Genomic DNA, 19,360 nt, shown 5'->3' with positions numbered 1-19,360 from the left:
CAGACACATTTGTGTGTCTCACATGTTCTGACCATCTGGCGTGAGGCACAAAACCTTGTACCCAAGAGAATTTGCCAAAGCAGGCATGGTGGTTCTTGTCTATCCCAGCACTCGGGAAGTCTGAGGCCAGCCTCTTCTATTGTGTTTCAAATAAGCATGAAACCAACGTGTCCTTTGGTTTTAAGCTGCATTTAAGCTGGGGACTGGTAAAGCGGCTCTGTAGTGAGGGCCTTGCTCCAGAGGCCCTGCGCTCACAGCTCTGCAGGAGGTGGCCGATGCATAGATGCGTAGATAGAAATGTAAACCTTTCAGACCACGGGAAAATGCTCAACCTAGGAAGGATTTTTGTCTTTCTTTTCGCTTCGTGGCATTCTGGGTGTTTTGTTTTTACATTAAGACAGGAGCTCACTATGTAGCCCAGGTTGTCCTTATTCTCCTGATACTCCTGTTTCTTACCTCCCAAGGACCAGGGTGGTTTGTGTTTTAAATTCACAAGTAGTCAAGGTAAGAGATTAAAATATGCTTACAGTAAAAACTTTACTGTCTGGAAATGACTTCCTTGAACACTAATTTGCCAGAGTTCTTAGCTGCTGCGATTTTATTTCCAACCTTTCTGGGGAGTTGTTTTGTTGCTTCCTTTAAAAAAAATTGCATTAAGACACATCTGGGCTGGCACTTGCTGTGTAGAGCATGCTGGAGCCCCCTCCACCCAAGTGCTGGGACTAAAGGTGTCCACCAGCACAGCCACCTGTTACGACTCAGTGTGTCCAGTCTCTCTATACCTGGGCACTTGGTTGAAAGAACACTGTCAGCTGGTAGAGAGCAGCTCTAGCCCTCAGGTTTCCACAGCACTCACAGAGCCTCCCCATCCTTTCTTTCTTTTTCTCTTTTGGTGATTTGAATCAGGACCTCATGTAGGCCAGGCTGCCTTTGAACTTGTTATGTAGCCAAGGAGGACCTGGGATTTCTGATTGATCTTCCAGCCTCTCTTCTACCTCCCAGGGGCTGAGATTGCAGGCGTTTGCTGCCGTACCCAGGTCTAGGAATGCATTCCACCTCTGTGGGAGGGCCAGAACTGTCAAGCGATAAGCTGGTGTAGCCTCAGGTGTCATCCTGGGGTACAAATACAAATGGCTGGTCTGGTCTGCCCATGGAGGTGTGTTTTCATCCTTTCCCAGCATTAAACAAAACCAGCCCTTCATGTCGCCCCTTTGTCTCTCCTTGCTTCTCCCTAATCATCCTTCTGCTGGGGTCAGCTGTGTGTACTGTTCTCTTGCTTTCTTGCTCTGTTGCATTCTGGAGATGGAATTTTCTGATCAGGAACCCCTTCGTTTGGTGTCACCAAGCCTCTATGCTTTGAGCTTTTTAGCCAGAACATAGGCATTCAATCCTAAGCCTTCTCCATCTGAGGCAGGGGTTCTCAACCTTTCTAATGGTGTGATCCTTTGATACAATTCCTCATGTTGTGGTGACCCCAGGCATAAAACTATTTCCGTTGCTTCTTCATAACTGTAATTATATGAATCGTAATGCTATAAATCTGATAATGGGACCCCAGGGGGCGGAGACCTGCTGGTTGAAAACCAATGGTCTTCCAATTGCAGGGTCTGAATGTTCTTGGTGCATGCCATTCCTGCCCCACCTCCTGGCCACAGCACCTTAATCGAGTGCATAAGGCAGTGAAAGGCATTCCTGAGACAAGGATGGATGCTAAGCCCAGGTTGTAAAGTATCATTGTTCAAAGTGTAGAATGCATAGTGACTTACTGAACTTGGAGGCTCACTCACAAGGGCCAAAACAGCCGTGTGTGTCTGCAGTCACTGATTGACAGCTGATTACTCTTCATTTAGGGCTCAAAGTTTTGTTCATTTGTTTTTACTATTTTAATCTTTTCTCAGGCTTTATGGCAGGGAGGGGTAACTGACAAACTTGAATATATTTAAGGTCTACAGCTGGGTACCTTTGTATACATATACATGAAATGAAGGAGCATTGGGGCTGGGGAAATGGCTCAGAAGGTAAAAAGCATACAAGTGTGAGGGTGAGTTCAGAGCCCACGAACACATGGCAAGCCAGGCATGGCCCATCCTCCTGAGGTTGGAGGGGAGGCCACTCCTGGATGCTTGCAGGCCAGCCAGCCTGCAGTGTGCAGCTGTGGTGGTGCCCTGTCTCAATGGCCATGCCACAAGCTTTACAGAATTCTGGCCTATTACACCCTCTGCCACACCCGTGTTACAGACCCATGAGATGGCTCAGAACACCCGGGTGATGCCTTGTGCAGACCCTGGTTACTGGTGGGTAAAGTGGGCACTGGTTTATGCATGATCGCTGTGTACGTGCATCAGCTCTTACTTCTGAATTTGGCTTTTTTGCAGGTCCCTAGCTGTTGGTAGTAAGTCCGGGTATAAGTTTTTCTCCCTATCTTCTGTGGATAAGCTGGAACAGATCTATGAATGCAGTAAGTGCTTGCTTTATTTTCCCTTTGTTAAACAAAGTAGACCTGTTCATCTAGATTTGGAATGCAGTCTTCTACTCCAACGCTGTTGGAGTTCAAATGCACACAGCCTGGGGCAGTCCTGTTCCACCCTAACCACCTCAGGAACTCACAGGACTGACCCTCTGGGTACTCGTCCAGATCTCTGGTGTTTGTGTATATTAAGTGTACATTTAGGGTTGCATGTTTGAGCTTTCAGGACCTGGCATCCCACCATACATAATCTGTCATTTCTCACCCCCCCAATACTGTTTAGATTGCATTACTGTCATGAAGGGCTCCGAGAAAATTTAACTGTTCCAGCCCCATAGAAATGGTTTCCTTTGGTTGGATTTTGATTGTGGTCTGTAAATTGGGATAGCAGAAGGGCTACAAGCTGGGGCTTCTGGAAAAGAAGTAATGGCTCTCTGTTGGACTATGGTCAGTTGGTGACCATAAAACACATCATTTGGGGTGAGAGCGGTGGCTCAGTGGTTCAGAGCTCTTGTTGCTCTTTCAGAGGTTCTGGGTTTAGTTCCCAGAACCTGGATGGTAGTTCTCAACCATCTGTAACTCCAGTGCAAGAGATCTGACACCCACTTCTGACATGTACAGACACCAGGCACCCACATGGTACACACACACACAAGTGCAGGCGAAACATTCAGACACATAAAATTAAGTAAATTTTTAAAAGTTAGAATAATTTGTGTGTCTGAGTGCTGTGGGGATATGGAGGCCAGAGGCAACAAGCAGTCTGTCTCAGCTATTCTGCACACTTTTGCTTTGTTTTTGTTTTGTTTTGGTTTTGGTTTTGTTGTTGTTTTAAGATAGGGTCTCTCACTGAACCTAGAGCTTGCCCATAGAGCTAGACTGGCTGTTCAGTGAGCCCCAATGATCTGCCTGTTTGCCTCCCCCATGCTGGAGTTAGACCTGAGATAAGGTACCCAACTTTTTACATGGGTCTGGGGATCTGAACTGAGATCCTATCCTCTTGCTTACCTGGCAACTACCTACCGAGATATGTTCCTAACCCCTAGACATTATTAAATGACAGGTTTTCATATTATTTATTTAGTGTGTAACCTCAAATATGCACATGCATTACCACACAAGCATGAAGGCTAGAGGACAACTTACAGGAGTCTGTTTTTCTTCCCACTATTTGGGTCTCAGGTCAAATGGCTCTGGTAGCAGGTACTTTTACCCACTGAGCCATCTTGCCTGCCCATAAAGTATTAAAAAGATGGAGGGAGGGAGGAAGCACCACTGGGCAGATGGTTCAGTGACTAAAGTGCTTACTGCTTTTGCAGAGGGCTTGCGTTTGGTCCTCAGCACCCCCATCAGGAGGCTCACAGTCGCTTGTAACTCCAGTTTCAGAGGATCTAACACTTTATTCTATTTCCTGTGGGCATGCAGGTACACACAATACACATGTTAAAATGTTTCGTTTTATTTTTTACTGTTAAAAACAAAAATTGTGACCATATGCCTTTGAACCCAGCACGTGGAAGGCTGAGACAGACAGATTTCTGAGTTCAGGGTCAGCCATGGCTAAATGATGAGACCTTATATCTAAAAAACAAACAAACAAAAACCTCGTGTGCGTTTTTTTGGTTTTTTTTTTTTTGTTTTGTTTTGTTTTTTTTTTTTGTCCTTTTTTTCGGAGCTGGGGACCGAACCCAGGGCCTTGCGCTTCCTAGGTAAGCGCTCTACCGCTGAGCTAAATCCCCAGCCCCCTTGTGTGCGTTTTTTTTTTTTTTTTTTTTTTTTAACTCCCCTCGTGTGCGTTTTTTAACTTGTCGTCATGCCAGTGTAGAGGTCAGAGCACAGCCTGTGGGCCTGCGGTCCCAGATTGCAGTCAGGTTGCCAGGCCTGGAGCAGGTGCCTTTAGCTGCTGAGGTTCTTACAGCCCCTCCCCCACCTGTGAGGTGCAGCCCTGCACAGGTAGCACAGCCAGAACGGTACTGCTCTTCCATCACTGTATCTGCTTGTGTGTGTAAGTCAGTGATGTTTTAGCGCCTGTGGAGTCCTGTACAGGACCCTGATACAACTCTTCTCAGCTAGAGCGGTGCTTCTCACCCTTCCTAAGGCCATAGCCCTTTAATACAGTTCCTCGTGTTTGGTGACCCCCCACCACCATACAATTAATTTGTTCCCACTTCATAACCATAATTTTGCTATTATGAATGATAATGTAAATACCTGTGTTTTCTGATGGTGTTAGGTGACCCCGTAAAAAGGGTTTTTTGACCCCCAAGGGGGTTGAGACTCACAGGTTAAGAGCCACCAGTCTAGAAAGGTCCTTAGGTTAAAGTTAGGGCAGTGGCCCATCTGTAATCTCTGTACTTGGGAGGACTGTGTTCTCTGTCAGCCTGGGTATAGTATAGTGAGACCCTGTCTGGAAAAAAAGCAAAGTAATAATTAATACATAAATAAAAATCCCTTCGGGTTGACAACCCTCCCTCCCTACATTATCCCACCCATCATCTTTGATCTGCCTCAGCTTCCTGAGTGCTGGGCTTGCCAGGTTTGAAAGTTGTGTTACTCAGGTTGTATCTCTGGTTACTACAGTGAGTGTCCACCTAACTAGGAAGTGCAAATGTATTTAGGTCAGTGGAGGAGGCTCGAGGGCATGACTGTTACAGTTCAGTCAGGCTCTGACACTTGAACCCACAGGCAAGAGGGTGGGAACACTGGTTACCACTAGAGACAGGAAGGCTGGGTGTGGGCACACTGGTAGGGACACCCTAACCCTAACCCTAAGCTGGTTCTGAGCTGTCATGTGACTGCTGGGAGTGGAACCCAGGTAATTCTGAAGAGTGCGTGGGCTCTGGGGCTTCAGACTTGGGCCCTCTACCCGTGAGACAAACGCTTTACCAGCTAAGCCATCTTGCAGCCTGTGATTGGTGTTTCAGTCAGCACAGTTCCCTGAGAACTGACTCGAGTGTGAGGATACTTTGGTTTTTTGTTGGTAAGCAGTAATTCACAACGTAACTGTTAACCATGGGAAGACGAGCAGAGAGTCTGGTTCTGGAATGTTGTTCACAAATAAAGTCAACATCCATGGGTTCACTGTGAATGTGAATTTGCTTTTCTTGAAGGTGACTGCCCAAGAGTTCAGTTGTGTGGTAACTGCACATGTAGGGGTTTTTTTGGAAGCAGGTAGGGCAGAATGATCAGGGAGGGGTTCAGGCTCATGCTTAACTAAAGAGAGTTTAAGTCCCAACTAGGTTACTTCTGCAGCAACAAAACAGACAGGAGAGCCTCTGCGGACACTTCTGGGTGACCGGACCTCATTCATCAGTGATATAAGGCAGAGGCAGTCCAACTGTTGACAGCACTGTGCACCTTTCCTCTTAGATCTGTGCATCCCATCTCCTTTTCATTTGTGTTTCCTTAGTGGTGGTGTTGACACAGTCTATGTAACTCTGGCTGTCTTGGAACTCTTTGTGTAGGCCAAGCTGGCTCAGAGATCCGCCCGTTAGAGCTGGGATTGAAGTGTGTCCGCTGAACCTGCTTTGCCTGGGACTTCTGAGGTGTGCCAGCCTCGGTTTTCATAGCTGTTTGTCCAGGGCTGGGGTTTTGTCAGGCATTTGTTTGGCGCCTGTCCTTTACCATCGTGTTTTTGCCCACTCTCCTTTAGTTTAAGATTAGACTCAACCCAGGGTGTCCTTAGTGTTTTGCAGTCAAGGATGGCCCTAAATTGTCTAAATTGAAGTGGCAACCACTCTTGTAGACTGTTCTCATTGTTGAAGAGGAATAGCAGGTGCCTAGTGACAGCTGCTTCTAAAAAGAGGGGCCCAGAAGTGACTGTCAAGCTTGAGGCTAGGGACTCGGGAACAGACAGGTAACTAGTACACAGCCCTTAGCGCACAGTGAGGAGGAAATTGGAATTCCAGAGTCCTGCCCACCAGGAGGGTAGAGGGCCCCCTTCCTGCCAAAGGTCATCTTTCAGGTGCCCTTGACTCCAGGATAGAGTTTGTCTGACAGACCCTTCTGTGTCACCTTGGTTACTGCCTCAAAAATGATTACTCACTGGGAGAGAATAGCCACCAGTATTAGATGTGCTCCCTGATCCTGACCCATGTCCCGCTGCCTCTCCTAGACATTATTACTCTTTTCTGTTCTCACAGTCACCTTATTCCTGGTCTCTCAGTGTCCTCTAGCCTCACTGAGATGGCACTGGACAGACATCACCCAGTGATTACTGATATAAGGGGGTGGGCCAGCATTCCTGACATCTGAAGCAGGACTCCTTCTGCAGAAGGGTGGCCTGCCTCAGGAAAGGCTCCTTTGGCTCTTAACCACCGGTGGCTAAAGTGTGGTCAAGTCTCTAGTGAGTGGAGTGCCTCACCTCACTGTCAGGTTCTGCTGTCACTGTCAGTGGCTGTGTGCAAATCATGGTTCCCCTTGTATTGGGAGCTTAGTGTGTAGAGTACTAAGGAATGCCAGAGCCCGGGCCTCATTGCCTCTGCCTGGACTTCTTCCTACTGCTTTTGGTGGGAACAGAGTGTGATATCTTGATAGCATCTTGTGAGTGTGGGAAAATAGCCTGCAAAATTCTGTGTCCCCTTAGTGAACTTTGGTTTTTTGTTTGTTTGTTTTTTGAAACAGGGTTTCTTATGTAACCCTGGCTGTTCTGGACTCACCCTGTAGACCAAGCTGGCCTAGAACTCACAAAGCTCTGCTTGCCTCTGCCTCCCAAGTACTGGGATTAAGTACTGGCATGTACCTCCCAGCATGAATTTGGATTCTTAAAAATGGATGCTAAGGCAGACAAAGAACATTCCAGTTACTACTTACACATTTGTGCTTTCTGATTTGTGCATGCATACACATGTTTGAGCAGGGGTGGGAGATCTTGGAATCTGTTCAGTCCTTCCACCGTTTTGTGGTTTGTGGAGCTTGAACTCAGGTAGGTCTCCAGGCCGGTAGAACCAGCACTTTACTGCTGAGCTCCCTGGGCAGCTCTTATCTGAGTTAGTCCTCCACCCAGAAGCTGCCTGGTAAATCTGCCCCTTCAGCGTTGACCACTTCCTCACATGGGGCGGGTGTCCTGGAAGGCAGTTACCTCTGAGTGAGGGTCAAGCTTGTCTAGCTTTCTTAGGCAAGCAGAGCGAGGAGTTGCACTCACGACTCTAATCTAGGTCTGCACACTCATAGCTCCTAGCCGTTCCTCGTAAACTCACATCGTTGCTATCAGCCTTTGTCGTTTCATCAGAAGAATGAGCCAGGGCAGGTCCTGGGGAGCAGGACCAACCACTGCTGCTTCTTTAAAGCAAACAACAAATAAAGGCTTTGCCCAGGAGCAGTTAGGTCTTTCCTAACAGTGCTGCTGCGATTCAGACTTCTCAACCTTCATGTGTGAGACAGGTCTTACTGTATAGCCCAGGCTGGCCTGCAGTTTTAGCTTCCTGAATGCTAGGATTACTAATGTATGCTAGCATACCTCCATTTTAAAACTCAACTTGTCAATCAATCTTTCTCAATCCCCCAACCAACCCCTTGGACACAGGGTCTTAATGTAGACCAGGTAGCCTCAAACTCTGGTGACCTTGAACTTCTGATCCTCCTGTCTGTCTCCCAGGGGTGGAGATTAAAGGCTGTGCTGCCACTCTTGTTTTGATGCAGATGTGGAGCTAGACCCCAGGGTTTCCTGCGTGCTGGGCAAGCGTTCGAACCACCGAGCTACTTCCCAGTTGATCTCAAACATAAGCAACATTGTAAAAACTTGGGTCTACTGCCTGTGGCTTCTGTCCCCATGTTCTCATGTGTTCCAACATGCCTCGGTGTTGGAAAGCTCACAGTGTGGTTTTCTTAAATGTCACTATAACAGCGGTGTCCACTATTGTATTAAATACATAAAAAGGCCTTTGTCAACTGTCAGAGTTTAGATGTAAACTTCTCCAGATGCCATGCAGGGTCAGAAGCATGTGAATGGGGACCATGCTCCTCACAAAACTTGTACTTCTGAAAGTTTACAAAGTGAGCCCAGCTGTAGCTCAGTGGTATCCTTGACCAGAGCACCTCAAGGGCATCTAAGTTCTCAGGGCTAAGAAATGACTCCTGCCAGAATATCAATTCTGTGAGATTTTACAGTAACAGAGTCCCTTCTCTGCCTTAGTGTGCTGTTGGAGAGCATCCGCTCTTGACTGGTAACACTGAGAGAGCCCAAGTGTGGGCAGACCTGTGGGAAATGTGCTTCGGCAATTATTTCATTGTTGCCAGCTGCCCACTGCACCACAGAAGCAAAACAGCATTTGCTTAGCCCAAGTAATTCCTTCCCTAAGGTAAACTTTTAGATAGCCAACCTCGAGGAAGTGGACAGCATTGTGCCCGAGGCCACCTGGAAACTAGGCCATTGCCACTTTAGGTCACTGAAGTTTATGTCCAGAGTGTTCTCTGCATCAGCCTGGGTGTACTCTGGCCCTGGAGTGCCACCTTCGGTAAGGGCTCAGCCCGGTCAGTTGTGTCTCCTTCCATCACTGGCCTTTATTTACCATTGCTTCTCATGGTAGCTGAGCTGCCCTTTGGAGTAGAGAGCGGCTGTGCTGAGTGCGGGGTTCATGTGTGGTGCTGGTATGCTGCTTCTGTTCTGCTAATGTAGTAGCCATGGCCTGGAGAGAAGGCTCACTGGATAGACCCCAGAACCCATGGAAAGATAGCTATGGTGGCAATGGCTGAACAGACCGGTAGATCCTTGGAATGATCTGGCCAGCCAGTTTACCCCTGTGTAAGCACCAGGTTCAGTGGAGACCAACAGAGAAAGACACCTATCAATAATCTTTAGCTTGGCTTGCTCAGTTCACAGACATCCACACAAAGTCAGACCAGGGAAGAAGGTTCCCCTGCAGTTTGCAGAGGGCTTAATCCTTTTCTTAGTTTCTGGCCCCTGTGGAAATCAGATTAAAGTTATAGATGTAAAAAATGCCCCAGAAAATTCAGTAGCTGTCAGATGTCTTCAATGGCTTAAGAGATACCCCCTCCCGTTGCCTAGAGTTGAAGGACTGGAGTTCCCCGAGGTCTGCATATACTTAGCTCTGCCTTGTCCCAGTGGCCCATTTCTCCCTGGTGACGTGACTTGCACTGAGAGTCCCCTCCCACTTGGGTCGGTAACTTCTTGCGTCAGGTGTTAATATATCAGCCAAAGTTCATATGTCCGCACTAGGCTGCCTGGGATGGGCTTTAGTGCGTTTACAAAAATAAAAGCCGGCCTCATCGGGGTACAGTGTCTATACCTTTATGGCCTATGAATCTGCTTAAACTATCAAAGTGCACTGGCTGAGTTGCGCAGCCTACCATCATGGAGTTTGCAGATGTTTTTATCACCTCTTAAAGCCGGAGTCCATTAACAGCTCCTCCTCAACCCCTCCCACTCAGCCCAGCTCAGCCGCTCATCTCCTTTCTACATCTATAGACTTGCTGTCTGGGCTTTGCAGATAAATGCAGCTGAGTGTGGTTGGCTTTGCTCATGTGGAATGTTTTTACAGCTCGTCCCTGCACTCCCGTGTACCCGGCTTCCTTTGAGTTACTGCTGAGTATTGCTGGACTGTCGAGCCGTCCTGTTTGGTTCGTCCACTGATTTTGGGCTGTTCGTATTTCTTGCTTGCTGTGAATAACACTGTTCTGTACATTGATGTGCAAGCAGCAATATGAATGCCCGTTCCCGTTCACAGAGTAGGTGGAGGAACTCTGCCATAGCCACTGGTGAATAAAGTGTCAGGTAACTAACTTCCTAGAGTTGGAAAGATGGGGTCAACAGATAGCCACACAGACAAGCACTAACCACCTGTGGTGACTGGAGGGGGTGATCGTCCTCACACCCAGTACGGGGCTCAGCGCCCAGCGTTTCTGGTCTGTTTTATTTTGTTTAGCTGACTCCCAGCCTACTGTGGGGGCTATAAAGGCTAGGAGGAGTTTAGTGTCTCAGGGAAGATATTAGATGGAATATAAAGTCTGGCTAGTCCCTCTGCAGGGCAAGCATCCAAGTTCTAACAGACTTGGATCCACCCTCACCCCCACTCCCACCCCTGAATCTGTTGCAGGGATGTGCAGTGAGGCAGGAGCATTGTTGCTCTGTGTGCAGTCTCCAGTGCAAATTATGGTTTCCATCATTCAAGATGGCGAATTAATTAGAGAGTCCTCTTTTTGGTTTTTTTGAGAGGGGCTTTTGGTAGCCCTGACGTAGCCTTGGCTGTTCTGAAGCTCATTATATAGACCAGGCTGGCCTAGAACTCACAGAAGTCTGCCAGTCTCTGCCTACCAAGTACTGGAATTAAAGATGTGCACTACCATGCCTGGCCAAGAGGAATTTTTCAACAAGGATTTTTTTTTCTTCCTATTACTAAATGACCTTTTTTTCCTCATCCCTTGGCTGGCCTGCTTCTGCTAATACTAGGATAAAGGACACATCAACCCCCATACCACACCCCCGCCATCCCACTGCCTGTCCCTAAGTTTCTGAACCTGGTTTGGGGAGGGGGATGCTTGATTGCTTTTGTTTTTTAAAACACAGTTATGACTGCCTTCAAACTTATGGCGGTCCTCCTGCCTCAACTTCCAAAGTATGGACTGAAGTTGTGAGCCACCACTCCCAGCCTGAGTTCTGGTTGTTTTGCTTTGGTTTTTGGCCTCTTGTAGTATTGGTATAATTTTCCTCCAGTTGACTGGTTCTGAACACGACCATGAAGTCCCAGGCCTCTCTGTGCCTGCTGCTGGCTCTGTGTTTAACCACATTTCACTTAGGAGACTCCCCCAACCCCCTCACCCCTGTAATGGCCTGTGCTCACTGCAGGAGCTCCCAGCTCCTTAAGCTGGCCTCTGGGCCTGGCCGGGATCCTCCTCCCTCCTGCTTCATAAGAAGGGTGGGGTTTCCCACAATTTAAACTTAGTCTTACTGGACTGTATTGCTCCCGACATTGTTAAGTGGCATGGACCCTGTGTCTGCTGAAGTGCAGTTGGGTGAGCACATAGGGGCTTCTGTGACTGAAGCAAGATGCTCTTGGAAGGAGTAACCCCACTAGCTTCCACCAGCTCTGTTTCACCACAAGGAGCATCCTGCATCTCCTTTGCCACTCCCTCTCCTCCCTTTTATACTTCAGCCCTCCTCTCACTAGGACTGTGTGCAGAAGACAAAGATTCACCAGTCACCACACACACACACACACACACACACACACACACACACACACACACACACACACACACACACACACACCCCCATCCTGCCTGTCAGGCAATGGCTGTAAAGTCCCCAGGTGCTGGAGTTAAACATTAGCATGAGGACAGCTCCTCAAATTCAGGATATGTGAAGGGTGACACACAGCTCCATGCAAAAAGGTATTAAGACTATCTCACCTGCAGTTTAAATTAAAGGGCCAGTGGATTTGTGTAAAAATTACTTATCAGTTTTACATAAGGAAATGATGATTAAGCCACTGATAAAATATTTGCCTTCCAAGTCTGAGAACCTGAGTTTTGATCCTTGGACACAGGTAAAAAATGACTTGTAAATGCCCAAGCTGGGGAAACAGAAAAGCCTTGGGGATGATCAGAACTTGAAGTTTCCTCTGATCTCCTCATGCGTGCCACGAACCTGATCCTGCACACACATGAATGCACACATATACACACACACGCGGAGTCCGTTTTATATAGACTGCTTCCGTACAGTGTGCCCCATCTTTAGAGTTACCAAAGCTGAAATCTAGTCTTGCATCTTTGAGGATATTGTTAGGCACAGGTTCTGCATAGACAACTAGTCCAGGCGGGGCTTGGGTTACTGTGTATACCAGCATGCCAGCATGCCTCAGATTTACAGAGACCAACTGTTTCTGCTGCCACTACAGCTGGCTTGCCTTTTTTTTAAAAGATTGATTGATTGATTGATATGAGTACACTGTAGCTGTCTTCAGACACACCAAAAGAGGGCATCAGACCCATTACAGATGGGTGTGAGCCACCGTGTGGTTGCTGGGAATTGAACTCAGGACCTCTGGAAGAGCAGTCAGTGCTCTTAACCACTGAGCCATCTCTCCAGCCCTGGTTTTCCTTTTTAAATTAGTTAGTGTGTGTGTGTGTGTGTGTGTGTGTGTGTGTGTGTGTGTGTGTGTGTGTGTGTCTGTCTGTCTGTCTGTCTGTCTGTCTGTCTGTCTGTGTGTGTCTAGACAGTCCTCCAGACTAGCTAGCCAGTGAGTTGCATGGACTGTCATGTCTCTGCTTCCAGGCACACTACCCTGCCCTGCTTTGTACATGGGATGCCACCTCTTCTGCCCCACCCCATGAACACGCCCCTTTAAAAAAAAGTCTCAGCGGCCCATGCTGACCTAACTGTAAAGCAGACTGGCCTCAAAGTCACGAGAACCACCTGCCTCTGCCTCCTGAATGTTGGATTAAAGGCGTATGTCACCAGAGCTGGCAGCTAGAACTGATCCTCTTTCCCACCAGGTTTCTCCTCGTGACAGATGTCCTTGTGATTTCTTGACGGAAGTTCTTTGTGCTGCAGACAGTTGGCATTCTGGGGCTCTAGCCTGTCGGTACACCTGGTTGGCTGTGTTTCAAGTGCTTGTCTTGTACAAATCTCTGACTTCTAAGAGCTTGCGATGTTACCCATTCTTTAGTTACAGTGCACTCTGAGCAGAGGTTGCGCCCATATCAGGGTGCTTATGGGCAAAGTTTCTGCAGCCTGGGACCCATCTCCGGCTCCCACCCCTCTGGCTTGTGCCCAATGGTGGCAGCCACTTGTGCTTTGATTCTTGAAATGAAGGCGTGCTTGCTGCTCTGGAAAGGAAGCAAATGTGATTTGTGTCATCTGGCTAAAAGTGCCCATAAATAAATTATAAAAAGCTTAGGATAGGCCTTGGTTTTACTGCCTGTTCCATTGCGAGCACATTCCCATGCTTAAAACAAGAACGGGCGTGTCTGCTTCTAGCTTACGTCTGGTGTACCAGTCTACGTTTGTGTCTGCTGTGTTAGTATACGTTTGCATTTCAGGTCACGCAGACCTGATGGAACCATGTGCTTGCCTAGAAACACAAATGTTCTTTGACTTACACAGAGTTGCATCCTGATGCACCCATCCTCAGCTACAAAGAGTCAGAGCTGTGTTTTATCAAGCCAGCCTACTGAATGCTGCGACATCATGGGGCTGATTCGGAGCTCTGGTTCACTGCCCAGGGCCACAGCAGTTATGGATTGGGCCTTAGCATGCTTCCCTGGCAGCATCTCATTCTGTGACCTGACTTGAACAAGTATGGGCCAATGAGATGGCTCAGTGGGTAAAGGCGCTTGCTGCCAAGCCTGACGACCTGAATTGGAACCCCAGGACCCCCATGGTAGGAGGAAAGAATAGACGTCACGAGTTTCCTCGACCTCCACTCCTACCATGACACACACCCACACCCACAAAACAGCAGCAGATGAATGGAAGTCCTGCCCACAGCAGAGCGGCTTTAAAGCCGCCCTCTCGTGTTTCTGTGCTTTGGTAACAGAGTTTGCACATAGGGTGTGATCTATGTAGTGACAGAAGCCATCGCTCCAGACAGACTTTCCGTCCCCTCTGCTGACCTGTGGCTCCAGAGAGATGTCACCCATGTGTCCTTTACAGTGTTCTGTGCCGTGGGCCTGTTAGTGCATGCACCGTGTCTTTGGACGGATTGCACGCATTAACCCGGAAACGCATGTGTCCATGCGTGTGTGTTTCTTCTCATTCCAGCTGACACCGAAGATGTCTGCATCGTGGAGAGGTTGTTCTCAAGCAGCTTGGTGGCCATCGTCAGCCTCAAAGCTCCCAGGAAGCTCAAGGTTTGCCACTTTAAGAAGGGGACTGAGATTTGCAACTACAGCTACTCCAACACCATCCTGGCTGTGAAGCTGAACAGGCAGGTGAGTAGCGCCCTGTGCAGCAGCTCAGATGACAGCACCCGCCTTCCCACTGGGCCCCTCCGCCTTGGGCACACAAGCACAGCATGAAACTGTGAGCACGGTGAGAGGCACAGGCAGGAGGGTCAGAAGGATGGAGCCTCCCCAGCTCTGCACCAACACCTCTACCCCTGTGCCTGTCCATTTCGGGTTCTTAAGATGGCTGTCCCGGAGCTTGCTATGTAGATCAGGCTGGCCTCCAAGTCACGGTGGTGCATCCGGCTCTGCCACTGTAGTGCTGGGATAAGGTGTGCAGCACCATGGCCTGACTGTTCACACATTTGCTTAGCCAGACCCTCAGCTCCATTCTCAGCAGCTTTGCTCAGGCAGTCCCACACGTGGCACTGGCTTTGTCCCTGTCAGCATGCTCAATTTGTCCTCGGGGCACGAGTCTTACTCTTGGGTTCCTGTCTGCAAGTCTGTTCCCTCTTTTCCTTTGAATTTTCCCCCAAACCAACAAGACAGACCCACATGGCACAAGTGCGTGTGGAACCTGAGTGTGTTTGCTGGCCTCTGCCTGTGCACCGGTAGCCGCTGCAGAAGAGCCTCCAGCATCTTCTCTGTGTGGCAGCACACACATGAGCAGGGAAAGGTGCCTTGGCAGCAGGCTGCAGAGCTTAGCTTCCCGTACTGGGAGAGCAGTTAGCCAGACATGTGTCTCCTGGTTCCCTGATTAAACTGGGAATTGGCCAGTTATGCAGTTGAGTGGACAGTTGTGGGACGGAATAGCCTTAGCATTTTTCACGGTGAAGACATAACTGATGCAGCTCCTGTACATGCTGACGTAGAGCAGCGTGGGCCAAGCTCCTCGAGGTATTGACCCTGACCCATCATTTAGGAGCCCGTGTCCTATCTTTAAAATGAGTAAGAACAGGATAGAGACCTGGAGAGCTGGCTTAAAGATTAGAGCTCTTGCCCTGCACCTACATCGGGTGGTTCACAGCCACCTGTAACTCTAGCTCCGGGGGATCCAGCGCCCTCCTCTGACCTCAGATCTAGGCACACAGTGTGCATGCATGCATGCAAGTGGACACTCACACATCTAAAAACTAGTGAGCAGAGCACTACAGCAAAATTACCCGTGCGCACAGTGACACAAACCCTGTGCTTTACTTGTATTTTACCTGTACCTCAGTCACCATGGGTTTGGGGAGCTGTAGTGTTTTTTTTTTGTGGTACTCGGGGCAGACCTCACACGTGCAAAGCGTGAGCCTTTACTGCTAAGCCCATTTTTACTTTTTATTTTGTGATGGGGCCTCAACCGTGCCATCCTCCTGCCTCAGTCTCTAGTACATGGAGGATGGGCCTGTGCTACCTGGTTGGGCTCACACAGCAGGTGCTGTTATCCACTGGGCCATCTCCCCAGCCCTTACCATCATTTTCTAAAGCAGGTGGCCTTTGTAGATCTCTGCCCAGTCACCCAAACACATGGTACTGAGTTAAATCACCGAGTGAGAGTTGATAGTGCTCTTGGCATCTGTAGTTGTGGGAGCTGATGCAAATGGCTCCAGAGCCTGCTTGGCCGTGGGAGGCAGCTGCACATGCTCTCTCTGTACAGCAGCCTGCATGGTGTCCTAGTGGAGACTGTCGTAGTCCAGGAGTCAGCGAAGGTGCAGCACAGCACGTGCTGGCCCAGGCGCTTCTTGATGCTTTGTTGTTACTGTTTCTAGAGGCTCATCGTGTGTCTGGAAGAGTCGCTGTATATACACAACATCCGGGACATGAAGGTACTTCATACCATCCGAGAGACACCCCCGAACCCTGCAGGTAAGCCATTGCTAGCTAGAGCGTGAGCCTGTGAAATGGTTCAGTGTGTTAAGGCCCTTACCACAAGCCCAGCGACCTCAGTGTGATTCCTACCATTCACGCTGTGGAAGAAGAGAACGGACTTCTGCAGCTTGACCTCTGACCTGTCATGGTGGGCATGTGAACACACACCAAAAGTAAATACATAGGTAGAAAAAATGTAAAGGAAGAGCCCAGTTTTGTTTTGTTTTGGTTTTTTTAGGGGGAAGGGAGGCTTTTAAGGATAACTGTGGGCTGTGAGGAGGCTCAGCAAGTAAATGGATGCTTAACAGCCAAACCTGACAAGCCGAGTGCCGCTCCAGGAGCTCACACGGTGGAAGGAAGCTGCCTCTGCCTAATGCACACTAAGTAAACAGATGTATCGTGATAGCGGGCGGTGGGAGTTTCCTGTCTGGTCTGCACACGGTCAGGTGTAAGATTCAGAAGGTGCAAACTGACCGATCATTCCTCCTGGTCCTGTGCCTCTGAGCCGCCTTCCCTGCGTGGCTACCTTGTGAGCATGTAAGCGCATAAGCTCATTGGTTGGAAGAGCTTTATTTAGCCCAGTCTGCTGGTCATTCCTAACCAAAGTTGTTTCATCTCTGAATGATACCAGCCATCACCCAGAGTGGCCTGGGGTGGACAGTTTGAGGGGGAAGTGATTATCTGCTATTTTTTATTATTTTTGTTCTAGAAATGTTAACTGTGCCCTAACACCAAAAGGTATCCTTCTAGATTCAATTTGCATTCAGTTGTCATGTGTCTCCACAGGCTTGTGTGCACTGTCAATAAACAATGACAACTGCTACTTGGCATACCCAGGGAGTGCGACCATTGGAGAGGTGCAGGTCTTCGACACCATTAACTTGGTGAGGTCCTTGCGTGGCTCTGGAGGACATGTTTTGCTGGGAAGGCATGCAGTGGCATCCTGGGCTCAGCAGCATGGCTTCCCATGCTCTCCAGAGGTGGCAGAGCAGGTCTCGCTGAGCTGCCTGTGTCTCACCAGCGCTCACACAGTGCTGAACCCCAGGGGGCGCTTGTTGGCAGAAGCCAGCACACGGGGTCGGCTGCTCTGCATGCCACAGTCTGAGCAGTGTTTCCAGACCTGCCGGCCACGGGGCTCCACTGCTCATGCTCCAACAGCCATTTCCACCTGAAGGCTCTGGGGGACAGGATTCCTCTGTGACAGTCATGTTTTCTTTATTTTCCCCTTTCAGAGGGCTGCAAACATGATCCCAGCTCATGACAGTCCCTTAGCAGCCCTGGCTTTTGACGCAAGTGGGACCAAGCTTGCCACTGCTTCTGAGAAGGTATGTCTGCTGTGGCCAGGGGAGGGGAACCCGGTTCAGTGGGCCCCATGGACCCTGCTCGTTCTCTTCACATAGTCCAAGTTCAACAGCTTTCCTGTTCCTCAGTGCACTGTAGGGGCTGCAAAATGCGTGATGAATGGTCAGCTGGCTCTGCCACTTCATGCATGTCCCACGACTGAGAAAAACTGGTCATATGGTAGCCAGGAGGAAAAGGGGATGGAGGTGGCCATATTCCCTTTAAGGACACACTTCCAGAGAGTGGAACTAACTTCCTCTAGACCTACCTCATCTGGAAGGTTCTGCCACCTTCCCTAGTGCTATAGGATGGGATTGTGTGACACACTGCAGGGAGCAGTGGGGTGGTTCAGCAAGTGTATGTGTTGGCGCTTGTGCGTGTGTGTACACAGAGGGAGGGCAGGGGCTGACATGGTAGGAAAGAGCTGACTACCTAGGCTGTCTCAGGCCCCCACATGTACACACACACACACACACACACACACACACACACACACACACACACACACACACACATCCTCTACTAAAGAAAAGAAGAGCACACACTTGTTTGTGGCATAAGGTAGGAAAACATCAGGCATAGTACTGAGTGACGCAAGAAGCAGGTTAGGCCTCTGAGCTCAGAGCCAGTCCTGTCCGTGCAGTGAGTCCCAGGCCAGCCAGGGACATAGTGGGACCTTATCTCAGCCTCAAAAACAGCAACAAAAAAACCACTTTAATGGCTGTAATTTTTGTTTTTCTGTATAGCCCTGGTTATTCTGGAACTCATTTTGTAGACCAGGCTGGCCTTGAACTCTTGAGATCCACTGCCTCTGCTTCCCAGCTATATGTAGTATTTTTAAGCATCACTGTTTTGAGACATTGATTTTGTCTCTTACATAACTGTTATTGCAGGTAATGCCGTGTTTAAGTCATGTGTAAATCCCAAGGATGCGTGTCTAACCATTAACATAAGCAACCCAGCAAGAAGAGCTGTGGGTTTAGGGTGCGGTGCTTTGGTGAGCTCCGCGGTTGGCTTCAAGGCTGCTGTTTCCAGCTCAGTAGGCTGACTTTAAGCCACACTGTGGTGGTGGGCAAGAGTAGAACATTCTGGTCTGTGGCAGCAGGAGTGTGTGCTATCCCAGAACTGGAGCTCTAAGAAGAAGCTGAGTTGCCCATGGAGACAGACCGCGTGGCTTATTCGAATGTGCGTATGTAGAGTGATGTGGATAAAAGGAAAAGTCGATTGTTTTGCTCAGCTAAAATTCTGTGTCCTCTCTCTGACCTAGGGTACTGTGATTCGAGTGTTTTCCATTCCAGAGGGACAGAAGCTGTTTGAGTTCAGGAGAGGAGTGAAAAGGTAAATGGGGTGCACCTGGCTGGTCAGAGGTTCCCTTGGGTCTCAGGTTCTGTTACCTGTGCTCAAGTCAGGGAAGACTGGGAGGACGCTGGGACTCCAAGCACACCTCCTGGGACTAGTCTAGGACCAGCATTGCTGAGAAAGTCCAGGGCCAGGAGATTCAGGGTACAGGGCAGCAGCTGCACCTGCTGGGATCCTCCTCCTGTCTGCTCTGAGGTCCCGCCCACCTCCCCTCCCCTGGCAGTTATCTTAAGCTTGGGGCTTGGGGTTCTTAAGGTTGGGGGTTCCCGCTGTAGTCTGCCTACCTACAGCATCCTGCATCTGTGCCTAAACCTCCCTCCCTTACTGCTACTTAAGGCAGATGCTGGAGCACAGTAGGTCAGGACTAGGCCGTGATGCCTGCTTTCTTGGTTCAGGCCCTTGAGCCATCACTGTGACTGACAAGGCAGCAGCGCATCCCTTTGCCCTGGATCTCACCTTCTCCTCTTTATTAGGAACACAGTGGAGGTGTAACTG

At 49.1% G+C, this 19,360-nt stretch overlaps 1 protein-coding gene across 1 annotated transcript in view; it reads left to right on the top strand.

Annotated features, from left to right (window-relative positions):
• The window catches only part of Wipi2 (WD repeat domain, phosphoinositide interacting 2), a 32,660-nt gene that overhangs the window by 5,384 nt on the left and 7,916 nt on the right, over nt 1-19,360 (top strand). The window contains exons 2-7 of the mRNA XM_032886650.1: nt 2,376-2,458; nt 14,190-14,359; nt 16,066-16,162; nt 16,952-17,049; nt 17,398-17,490; nt 18,774-18,844. Coding sequence (XP_032742541.1) covers nt 2,376-2,458; nt 14,190-14,359; nt 16,066-16,162; nt 16,952-17,049; nt 17,398-17,490; nt 18,774-18,844 — 612 coding nt within the window. The remainder of the gene's footprint in view (nt 1-2,375; nt 2,459-14,189; nt 14,360-16,065; nt 16,163-16,951; nt 17,050-17,397; nt 17,491-18,773; nt 18,845-19,360) is intronic.

Source organism: Rattus rattus, chromosome 16 (genome assembly GCF_011064425.1).
Source record: "Rattus rattus isolate New Zealand chromosome 16, Rrattus_CSIRO_v1, whole genome shotgun sequence".
NCBI lineage: Eukaryota > Metazoa > Chordata > Mammalia > Rodentia > Muridae > Rattus > Rattus rattus.
The sequence above is the reverse complement of the archived record's forward strand: the minus strand, read 5'-3'. Positions and strand labels throughout refer to the sequence as shown.